We start from the raw sequence: 12,254 nt of genomic DNA, 5'->3' as shown, positions 1-12,254 counted from the left end.
AACAGGCCCATAGGAGGAGAGATGAAAAAAACTGGGAATGTTCAGCTTGGAAAAGAGATGACTGAGGGGGGGATATGATAGAGGTCTATAAAATCATGAATGGTGTGGAGAAAATGAATAGGGAAGTGTTATTTACCCTTTGACATAACACACAAACTAGGGGTCACCCAATGAAATTAATAGGCAGCAGGTTTAATACAAACAAAAGGAAGTATTTCTTCACACAATGCACAGTCAACATGTGAAACTGGTTGCAGGGGATGCTGTGAAGGCCAAAACTATATCTGGGTTCCAAAAAGAATTAGATAAGTTCATAGAGGATAGGTCCATCAATGACTATTAGCCAAGATGGTCAGGGGTGCAACCTCATGCTCTCGGTGTCCCTAAACCTTTGATTGCTAGAATCTAGGACTGGATGACAGGGGATGGATCACTCAAAAATTGCCCTGTTATGTTCATTGCCTCTGAAGCATCTGGCACCAGCTACTGTCAGAAGACAGGATACTGGGCTAGATGGACCATTGGTCTGATCCAGTATGGCCGTTCTTATGTTATGTTCTTAAGCCCTGGGATCCTGCCTTGGAATACAGACTCTGGGAAGAACCCAATAGAGGGTGAAGTAGCCACAGGGAGTAGAGGAAGCTCCAGTAGTAACCCAGTGTGGGATCCAGAAGATAGGGAAGAAAGGTAGGAAAGAGCCCAGGGAAAGAGCAAGAAGGTCAGAGATTGAGCAGACTGTGGTTGCTGGGCATAGAGTTCCTGAGCTGGCACCTGGAATAGCAGGTGGGCTTGGGTTCCCCTACTAGCCATAGGGAATGTGGCACAGTCTTGATTGGGAAGACTGTCTGGAATGGCACCCGGATAGTGGGTCCACTTTGTTACCCTGGAAGGGGAAAACTGTATAGTGACCTGGCCGGAGGGCCAGGCCACGAAGACAAAGGGCCAAGTGACAAAGAGGAAGCACTCCTAGAAAAGGGCTAGGACGCGAGTGAGAGACGGACGTGAGCCTCAGCCTGAGCAGAGCTAATCCCAGGACACAGCCATGGGCAGGGGCCCAGCAGTCAGTAGAATCCCCATGACATACCCGGTCTCGCAGCCCCTGGAGTAGGTGCATGGCAAAGATAGGAAGGGGCATATTGGGAGGGGTGTGGCCAGAGAACTCCACTCTCTGGCTATTCTGGACTACGTGATTGCTACGTGTGGAACTGTGAGCAGCAGTCACCCCAGCCACCATAAAAGCCCTGAACTGGGGACAGAAAGGTGGCACGTAGCCACTGCTGTGTTCCCCCCCCCCCCACGCCCCAGCCTATGTCACTCAGAGGTGCAGCTCATAATCTGGTCCCTGTTCTTGCAACAGTTATTTGTTTTACTAACCCAGCTCCTGCTCGGCGAGTTATCCCTGAAACATGCTCCAATGGGTATATCACTAAACAAGAGTTTTGTTAAACAAATTCTTCCCAAGCTGAGGCCTTCTGTGCCATGGGGGATAGTGCTGATGAGGATATATGGAACAGGACCTCTCACTCCTCCACTGATGGTGTTTTACAAACAGGCAGGCATAGAACAAATATACAAAACTGGATTGAACGTGTGTTGGAGGGAATGCAACCTGAAAGTTACCTTCCTGCACATATGGTGGGAATGTCCTAGAGTATTTTCCAGCAATCCTGGAAAGATGCCTGTTGACAAATTAAAGACATAACAGGAACTGAATTCCCACAGGATCCATTGCTCTTGCTTCTGTGGATGGGTCTATTCCATGGGTCTATGATTTGGAAAGAACTGAATTAATCACCCATGTATTGGTAGTATCTGGATGTATTATCACTTCCTGTTGTAAGAGGAAGGACCCTGTTATCTCTCATGGAATGGTTTGACTAAATTTGGGACATTTGAAACATGGAAAAAATGACTTAGTCAAAAGGACAATTGAATCAGTGTCTTCTAACTTGGGATGCTGGCTTTTAGATTCTCTTAGTGTAAAATAATTCAGCAAGCAAAGACATAAGCAAATCTTTATTTTCGTGCCCTGATTTCTTGCAGATTGCTGACTGGCTTGGACACAGGGATTTGCTCTGCATGTGCAAATGCAGGGGCGTTTTTATTTTATTAAAATGATTAAAATAAAACAGAGGGTTTTTTAAGCAATATCTATGTAGAATGCTGCCCTTTGCACATTATTATTAGTTTTATAGAGCCCAGAGGTATCGTAGGCACTTTAAAAAAAACCACACACGATTCAAGTTTCATCAAAGAATTTACAGTCTTAAGGTCCTGGTACTGCAAGCATTTCTTCACATGAATAATGTTGTCCATGTTCGTAATCCCATGCACATACAAAGTTGCATGACTGAAGCTTACGTGCTGCAATTGACTGACAAGTGAGGATATAAAGAGCACTAGGAAGGGGAGGAAATGGGTTACAGATATATGATAAACAGCCAAGGTATACATTCATTTTGGTGGTACAATCTCTGTAAAGTGAGCACACACATTTTCCACCGTGAATGCAAAATACAGAGTAAAGCTACCTGGTTTGTGAAATACTGGCTGAAGTGACCTTTCTGTCCCAGGTACTGTGCATTATAGCTCTTAAAACCATCCCCTGTTTGTTATGTGCAAGTACATACCAGTAGCTGCAGAGAGTTAATGAGATGGGTCCAAACTAGAACCTCTTATCCACCCTCACCCGCAACTCAAATATTACTGGTTTGGATAAAACAAGACCTGGCGAAAGTGAAGTGGAGACTTTTTGGAGAGGTCACTTCGTCTCTCTGTACCTCAGTTCCCCATTTGTAACAGCACTTCCCTACCTCAAGGGGTGTTGTGAGGATAAATACATTGAAGATTGTGAGTTGGTTACTACCGTGATGGGGGCCATATAAGTGGCTAGGAAAGAGAGAGAGAGCCAATAGTTTGACGGTGGAGCAGATGGCTGCTTTGTCACTTACAGCCTCAGGTCTGGTGCTGACACAAGAGGAAGGGCATGAGCTCTCCGTGACCTCCCAGGGACTGCCAGAAGGTATTGCTGTCAGAACCTGGCAGAGGGGTGAGGATTGATGCACCCTCGAGGGAGGCTGGTGGTCCTGCATGAGACTGTGCAAAGGCAGGTAGAAGTTCTTTTCACTTCCCTGCACCAAGGGGAAAAGACCGCACCAAACCCTCAATCTGTTTCTCAGGACAAGATCCTGAGGGAAGGTTGATACAAGCCTTCAATGGACAGGCAAGAGGGGGAGAGTGGGACGAAGAATGGCTGATGGAGCTACTGTTGGTGGGTTGCTTTTTGTGCACTCCAGAAGAAGGTGGAGTTTTTGTTTTGGCTGGAGGACTAAACTACTCAGAGAGAGGAAAACTGACCCTCACCCTCCACAGTCAGAGGTGAGAGACTTTGCCACATTGCCCCAGGCACAAGAGGGCAAGTGAAATTCAGTAAGATATGGACTCTTTTAGGCCCATGGAAAGTCCCAGCCCAAGTGTTTTAGCAGAGGTCAAATTGCAGCAGAGGTCTCTCTCGACAACATAGAGGAGAGTGGAAAAGTGAAGTGAAATGCAGCAGCTGCCAGAACTGGCACTGTAGCTAGGATCTTTAGTGCAGTCTGTTCTTATTAATAGGTGCAAATTGTGCACTGTGTAAAACGATAAAAAGACGTTTAAATCTGATCATACACAATTCTGTCTTGTCAAGAATAACATTTCAATTAAGGTACATTTTAAAGCTGCCAGCATCCATGTAGACAATGACTGTCAGCTTGCTGTAAAATGGAAGATTGCAAGGTACAGCTGGATAAATTAATTTCCCAAAAGACAAGATGCAGTTGCTCCAGTATAAATCAGCTGTAGTTTAGCTTGATAGGCATGTTTGTAGCTTATCATAGGGATGCTAAACACTACCAATGCAATAACTGCACGCAGGGGTAAATCCTGTTGAGTGCAATTTTTTGGAGCAGAGCCTGCAGTGGTGGATGCAAGACCTGTGAGTGCTCACATGTCTGATCTTCTGAAAGGCAAACAGCTATCAGCAGTTGACAGTAAGAACTGATGTTGTCTATGCTAAGTAGAAGGACCATTTGAAGAACAGAAACATACCTGTGATGGGGCTTTTGGATCCTTTCTGGAGACTGGTGAGGAAAGGGTTAATCCTCTCCCTCTGGACAGAGGCAGGCAGGATCAGGATTGTTTCCCCTGCATTCAGGGAAATGCAGAATAGCAAGGCTGAGCCAGTTATGACCGACTAGCCCAATTCTTCAAGGCCCTGAAGAGCCTGTGGGGGACTTTAGCCCATAGTCTGGGTCCAACGATCTTCTCTTGGTGCGCTCAGATTTGATAATGCCATTGGTGGTTGACTGGTCTATTGCCCCTCATAAGTACTTGTCTTTTCTAGAGGTAGGTTTTATTCTTTAAATTTATTTTTGTTTCTCTTGCATTTGGCACTGAACCTTTTGATGTAAACAGAGGAGCAAGCTGGTGTAGTTCACAGACCGTTCCAAGTCATGGACACTGTTGGTTTCATCTCAGTCTCCATCAGGGGAGTTTGCTGAGCTATGCTTAATGTGCTGTGGGTACTTCTTTTTTATGAAGATGTGGGATGTTGCACATCTAATAAAACATGACAGTCCACAGTGGGGTGCATTCATTTTATTCCAGATTACAATACAAATCCATAAAGGACCAGATTGAAAGCAAACGTGATGAAGATGAATCATTGCAAGGAGGGAGAAAAAACATCTTCAGAGAAACAAACTAGACAATTGGTGGAGTTTCATGTAGCTTACAAAAAACTATATAAATCACAGTAGACAATAGATGTTGGCATTACTTCAGAATACAGGAACACTTCAAGAGTCCCTTTAAAAAAAAAAAATTAAGCCAGTAATTGCTCATTTCATGATCCGTGAATCTGAGGAGTAAATACATTATGGACTTTCTCTTTGATAAGGCACTGATAAAATTTACACGTGTCGTAACTAGAGTTGGCTGAACGTTTTTAAACAAAAGAATGACTTTTATATTAAATGGAAATGTTGACAATTTTTTTTCCAGTTTTTGGTTGTCCAAAATCTTAAAACTTTGGGGGTTGATTTTTATTTTTATGTAAACCTGAGAAATTCCATGAACATTTTCTACAAAAATTAAAAACTTCATTTTTGTCTAACTTTTTCACAGAAAATAATAAAAACATTTTCCAAATTGCTTTCGTTGTGACCATCCTGCTCCAAATCTGGATCCCTGCTCCACCTTCTGGTTGTGTTGCACTGCTCAGGCAGCATAAAATAGCTGGAAAGGCAGGGGAAATTTCTGAGTGGCATCAAGCTAACATAACCAGTAGTATGCCACCTGCTCCCTGCCCCACACTTAGGGGGAATTCTGCAGGCATAAGGGATGGTGAGCAGAGCAAATTGCACTCCAGCAATCCTGGGCCAGTTAGAACAGCTCTAGGGAACCATTACTATCAGAGTAATTTAGAGCAGCCCTGAAGCAGGGCTGAAACAGTCTGTGTCTTGTCCCAGCATGAGGGGGAGAAGAACATAAAGATGAGTTAGAACCACCTGCCCCTGTCCCTATTTGTTCCTGAGCCAATCATAACCTGGTTGGACCCATGAATCTGGCCATGCATCTTCAAGATTGTTCTCAGCCTTCTGAAGTGTTGAATAGGTTCCTATTCCTTTTATTTGCTTACCTCAGAGCTGTTGTTATAACCTAGCTCTCATTCAGCCTTTTCATAACATCTGTATCCGGTTTCCTTGACAAGGAGGCAGAAGCTGCCCAAAGAATCAAATATTTTTCTCCCCCATAGACACAAAGCTAACTATGGGCAGAAACCATTGATTGGTCCTTTAATCCATTATCAGATTGAAGGGGGAATCAGTGAAAGTTTTGATGGTGCTAATTTGCTCTTGGGCATTTCTGGCTATTAATGTAATAGCAAAAAATAAAATAAAAGTCAAATCCTTGTAAGAGCAACACCTCCCTTTGCAAAACATGTAAACAAATTCACATGTGCCAAAAACAAAACACACTTCCCCCCCACCACATACCCCACAGCAGAAGTATTTAAATGAGAAATGTGCATCAACTACCCACCTGGGTAGCCATGCCTCCTTTCAAACTATATCGCCTCCCCTTTATTAGTAAAATGTGTGGGTTGGTTCTGTTTTGATCTCCCACTTAAAAAAAAATAAAAAATCCATGAATAACCATTTGAATCCCTCTTTTGCCTTCTTTTGTGCCTTAATATGCATAGAGTCTCTCCCCAACTACTCTTTTCAAAGTAGTGGTTGAAGTGGGCCAGTACAAATGGATACATTTAGAGGTCATGCTAAGGCAGGGGAAAGTTTTCAACTAGCAATAATCACGCCTCAGCTTAACTTCATTGGCTATATTAAGGTATTATAATGCTAATTCATAAATGTAGGTCCCAACCTGTTTTACAAAGGAAAGTGGCTCCTCTCCTAAGCTCCACTTACAGCCCAAGGCCCACTCACGTATGGCATCAAAATAAGATGCCACCATGAGTAGAGTGGGCTAGTCTTCACAATATGATCATCCCTCTCCTGTCTTGTGTGTGTTTCGGGCGTCTGTGCACCCTACTAGTGTTTCCCTGCAGAGCTGTGGGAAAGGGTTGCCATGTAAACTTGCAACAGTGAATCCAGGGCAGAAATTGTCTCCAAAGCCTGGTTTTGGCTCCAACTGCCATAGAAACAAGAGCCCCTCCTCTTCAGAAAACAGCCTGAGGAGCCTGGGATAGGTCACCAGAGATCTCTGAACAAATACTAGGGATGTTTCTGTGACAGCTTTGGAGCTGCCTGTGGTAATTTATGAATACTCTATATTCTATATGTTTGGCTGCTTGTTGTAAGAGGGTTTACCGCATGAAAATGTGGGGTTCATTCAAGAAGCGGCTGGCTGCATGTAAGCAGGAAAGGGAACAATGGCTTCAGCTAGCCATACAGCTCCCAACACTTGAGGTACAATACAAGTGCCTTCGCTCCGAAAGTCCACCACCACCACCCTTCTGAGATCACCAGATTGTTTTTTGGGCAGTAGAATAAAAAGGGCCTGTTCAATTGAGAACAAAGGACTTTGGCTGGATTTTAAGACAGTCCCTCAAGAAGAGGGGAAGGAGAGTTAAGAGGAACAGAATGAGACTTAGACTCCCAGAAGTTAGGGGTCTGGGGCAAGACAGACATGCTTGTAGACCTTTTGTTGTTTCATAAATCTTCTTTTATGCCAGGTTTTGGCTTTACTGTTAAGATTAAGCAATACTTTGTTATAGGAGGACTGTTTTGGGTCACTGTAATCCAGACTCCTGAAGTGAAGAACCTCAGGTGCCCAAACCCAGTTAGTCTTTCTGGGCAAGCACAGCTAATCCATAGGGTACTGTAGCCTAGGGCCAGTCTACCTCTCTTGGGATATAATCCTACAATTCTCCTATTCATAAAGGCCCAAGGCCTGAGACCTGACAGGATGCACTCAAGAGACCAGAAGAGGGGTCATAAGTTCAGCTACCCTTGCAAATGTGACCGTTTCCCAAAGGGAGGAAGTCTGAAAGACTGAAAATAAACAGCCCCAAAGTTGGGAGAATCACATGGGGGTACTGTAGGCATAACCAGAGCTCCCATCTTATTCTCTGCAAGTACCAGTCCTTGCTGCTGCCACAATGAACCTAAGATCCGTGTTTGCGGCTTGTGAGAACTTCAGAGACCAAGGGAGGAGAGACTCACCACAAGTGGATCTAGGTAGCCTCCTACTACACTTTAGGGTGTGTGAGGGTGAGGCTCTCACTTCACCCTCACACAGAGAGGCAGTAGTTCCTGAGAGAATGTTGTGCATCTTGTACCCTGCCCCATTACTGGAGTCTCTTATCCCCACCTACAAACAGACCAATTTTGAGCACTTATGACTGAATGTTTTCTTGCCATTGACTAGTCGGCATTCTTAGCTAACCCGAAATGTGCGTTGGAGTGAGTTTTTGCATAAGGGAGATCTATTCGGTAGGGTGTTTGGGGGTGAAGGTTGGGTCTTGGGGGTTATAATTTTAGCCTACAATTACCTAATGCAGTAAAGGCAGTCAGCCTTTTTTTACAATAATCTATTTTCAGATTCTACCCCTTGTGAGTTTATACAAAGCCCTCCAGGGTGGGCTGCCCACTCCTGTAGCTTTCCCTTGTCCATGTGTGCATCTTATTAACAAATCAGGTCACTCCCTTTAGTGTAAGTGGGGTACTCTGGGTTTCCCTGCAAATGAAATTCTTGGGGAGGAGACTAAAGGGTGCACTCAGGGTGTACTGACTACTTTGCCAGCTTGAGGCACCACACATTCTTTAATCTGGTACCCAACATCCTTCTAGAAACCCCCTTCCCAAGGTTCTAATAGCCCCATGATTGTTGCTAAAACCCTGATGACAGCTACCCAGATGACAGTACCCTTACTTGGAGCCAAGGGCAACCAAAATATTACCCTTGAGTTGAACCGGAGGGCGGGGGGGAGGGGGGGAGCACTGATACTCTTCCAAGCTCCAGACACAAAATAAGCTCTGCCCACATGAGACAGCATTCGCTATATATTGTGCAGATATTCCAAGTATGATCATGTACACCCTCTGGAATCCTTGGGTTCAGTTTGCTGTAGGTGAGATCCAAGTACACCTATTAGCTCAGCTTGGCTTTCTCTTGGTGAGGCCCACCACGCCTGCTGGACTTCTTGAGGTTGAATCCCTCCTTGGGCGCTCAGATGCCCAATTGAAAATGCAGACAGAGGTCACTACACCAGTTACATATTTCCAAGAACATATTCATTTTTAAGATCAGAAGGAACCATTATGATAAACTATTCTGACCTCCTGTATAACACAGGCGTTAGAATTTCACCCAGTAATTCCTGCATCAAGCCCATAACTTTGGGTTGAGCTAGAGCATATCTTGTAGAAAAAGATCCAATCTTACAATTCAAGAGAATCCACCACATCCCTAGGTAAGTTGTTCCAATGGGTAATTACCCTTACTTTAAAAAATCTGCACTTTATTTCTTTTTGAATTTGTGTAGTTTCAATTTCTAGCAAGTGGATCTCATTATGGCTTTCTGCTGGATTAAAGAGCCCTTTACTATCAGAATTTTTCTCTCCATTACAGACTGATTAAGTCACCTTTTAACTGTCTCTTGGATAAACTAAATAGATGGATCTTCTTTAGTCTCTCATTGTAAGGCAGGTTCTTCAGACCTTGAATCATTCTTGTAGCTCTTTTCTGAGCCCTTTCAACTCTGTCAATGTTCCTTTAAAAATCTGGATTCCAGAACTGGACACAACCCGCACTCCATGTGCAAAAGGATTCCTAGCTTTCCAGAACTAGAGTTCCGTAAGTTAATAATGTAATCAAGTATCAACTTTTGCTGGGATGCCATTGAGAAGTTTCCTGTCTTCACATTCAGCTTTAAAAAACCCTGCTCTTCAAAAAGCAGCCACAACAAGGAAAAAATATTAAGGATACATTTTTTGAGCAGAATCTTGTGTGTCTTTGTGTAACTTACTAGTGAGAATTATGGAAATCCTCTATTACATTCTTAACTGTACATCAAACTACAGTCCTTGCTTTCATCACATACAGACAAAAATATTCAGTTACATTATCTAGTGACCATTCAGCCATGTGACTGATGAAAGTAATATGAAAAGGACATCTTAGAAACTGATAATGCACTAAATATGGTTCTCAACAGCACCAGTGTAAATCCATAGTAATGTCTTTAATGTGGACTACATAACCTCTTGATGTCCCTTCCAGCCCTACATTTCTATTATTTTGTGATGATAAAGACTGAAAATCATGGGATTACTCTGGTAATTGAGATGGAATCCAGCCCATTTTCTTTATTGTATGATTAAGGATTTGCCATTTATGCTGAGAGGAGTTACTTTCCAGTTGCCACTAAACAGTTAATCCAGATGCCCTTTTACAATTAATCAACATGGTTTTGGGAATTTGTCGCTTTAGGATGATCAAATACTTATTTTAAAATATTTTGGTACTTTGGGCTGGGAGTTTCAAAGGACTCTAAGGGTGTTAGGTGCCCGATTCCAATTAACAATGGGATTTGGGCACTAATTTCCTTAAACTCTTTTAAAAATCTCAGCATTATTGTACAGCTGATCTTAACTGTATGCATCATAGAACAGGAGGTAGCACTTTAAAAATAGCATTGTTGAACTAAATCCAGTAAAAGAGATTCTGGCTTTTTCCTCCTTGAGACACTATATATTTAAACACTCAAAATTAATTGAATAACATTAACTTTGTGGACATATCAGCCACTTAACCTTTCAGATTAATTTAGTAATAGCAATATCTTTTGGTTTGACTCTTTTCAGATTAAAAATTTGCCTTTTATAGAGGAAAACCATGAATTAAATAACTTTAAAATTGGGTATTTCTCAAGGATAATTAGAGGTTTCCTTTCTTACCAACAATAATCCAATATTGTGATTAAAATACTACCTTGTAGTACTTCAGTTAGTTCTGCTAAAAAATTGATTTATTTTCGTAGTCACTTTCCAGTGTAACATCCTGTCCCCTCTACGTCACAGCAATAGTTAGGGTTTTATCTGTCAGCTTATTGTTAGTATCACAAGTAAAATTTTGTGCAACTCTTTGAAAATCTTACTCTAACTATATATACTCAATTCCCTGGTTTGGCTCTCTATGATTCATTAGTTGCAATGACGTCATATTTGAACGCACACAAGTTATCGGTCTGCCATATTTCATTCCCTTTTCTGTAGACATTGGGACCCACTAAAAGTGAATTTGGAGATAGATCCCCACAACCATTTCACTTGGATGTGAACAAAGTGAAATAAAAACCCCAGTGCTTCACTGCATTGAGAAAAGAGCAATTCTAGTCACAGTGAAATTTACACATTGACCAAAACTAATCTGTGTTTAAAAAAGATTTCACCATAAGAAAGTTCCAGTGTTTGCGCGAATCTATAAATATACACTATATATAGATGTGTATGTATACATATGTATAGGTGCTGCATATACAGAGAGACATGCATACATACTTATTGGATGTGTATATAACTCCCATTTATATACACATCTATTCCTCATCTTGAAGCTATCATTAAGATTTAAACAAGAGAATTTAGAGCATAGAGAAGTATATTTTCAAATCCTGGTGTAGGGAGTTTATCTGCAGTATTAAGAGTGTTTATAGAAACCCAACCAGAGTATTTATTACAAAGAAATCTTTACATAAGTGCTGGAATGGTTTGCTGAATAACCAGATGTTGCTGCAGAGTCTCCCCACCCCGTTTCTTTAATAGTTTGATTAATCCTGCACATAAAACGGGGGCTGATTTAAAAAAAAAATTCTACGCTGCAAACATCTCAGCATCTGGACACAGCTGAAGTCAAATCATTCAACTGTACATCTCAGTTGCTTTTATTGTGTTTGAATAAAATAAAGCCTTCCAAGAAGAAACATTGACCTATATATATATATTTTGTACTGTAAACACTGACATCTCTGAGCAGCTCAGAGTGCATGCAGAAACTTACATGCAAGTCGAGTGTTTACCATTTGTTAGAAGAGAATTATACAGCTGATTTCCAAGACAGCGTTACTGCTACAGTATTGTACTAAAATCTCAGCTATTTCAAACCCTCTAGCTAATGGCCATTAGGGTAGAAATCAATGATTATTTATCTGCTGGAGGAAGGAAAAAATAAATGAACTCTCTGAATATGTTCCTTAACATTGCCTACCAGAAACTGTTTTCTACTCACAGAAGGACAGCAGCAGTAGGGAAATCAGACCCAGCCTCTTCCAGTAACCCATTTTCTGGATCCTGCCAGCAACTGGAAACCCAGCTTCACAGTTTTGATCAATTCATCCTCCACCAGTGCAGCCAGTCTGTGATTATTTTGCTCCCAACCCAAAGCTCCCAGGCTTGTGAGGCTCCTGGCTAAACTTGCAGGGAAGGCGGATCCAGCTGTTTCAAATCCAGCTGTGTGTGGGGTCCGCCCAGGAACTGGAGTTTATGAACAAACTAAGCCTGACTCTCCTCTCTGACTATATACAAATATGGGGGGGAGGGGAGGAGGGGGGGGGAGAGCCTGGGGGAAGAGCTCTGGCTCTGAGAGCAGAGTTTGATTTTCTGATGACAATATTCAGCTGCTTCAAACTCCATATTGTCCAAGGATCTTTGAAGAGCACTTCACTTCTATTGCAGGCATCTAATCAAAATGTTATG

The 12,254-nt window shown here is 42.3% G+C and overlaps 1 protein-coding gene across 1 annotated transcript in view; it reads right to left on the bottom strand.

The window, feature by feature from the left end:
- Nucleotides 1-2,316, bottom strand: part of LOC135885767 (TGF-beta receptor type-2-like) — a 47,335-nt gene extending 45,019 nt beyond the window's left edge. The window contains exons 1-2 of the mRNA XM_065413671.1: nt 2,237-2,316; nt 1,621-1,679 (exon numbers count right to left, since the gene is read on the bottom strand). Of these exons, the coding sequence (XP_065269743.1) occupies nt 1,621-1,679; nt 2,237-2,316 (139 nt within the window). The remainder of the gene's footprint in view (nt 1-1,620; nt 1,680-2,236) is intronic.
- Between the last annotated feature and the right edge of the window lie 9,938 nt (nt 2,317-12,254).

Source organism: Emys orbicularis, chromosome 11, assembly GCF_028017835.1.
Source record: "Emys orbicularis isolate rEmyOrb1 chromosome 11, rEmyOrb1.hap1, whole genome shotgun sequence".
NCBI lineage: Eukaryota > Metazoa > Chordata > Testudines > Emydidae > Emys > Emys orbicularis.
Note: the sequence above shows the minus strand (reverse complement) of the source record. Positions and strands in the feature narration are given on the sequence as shown.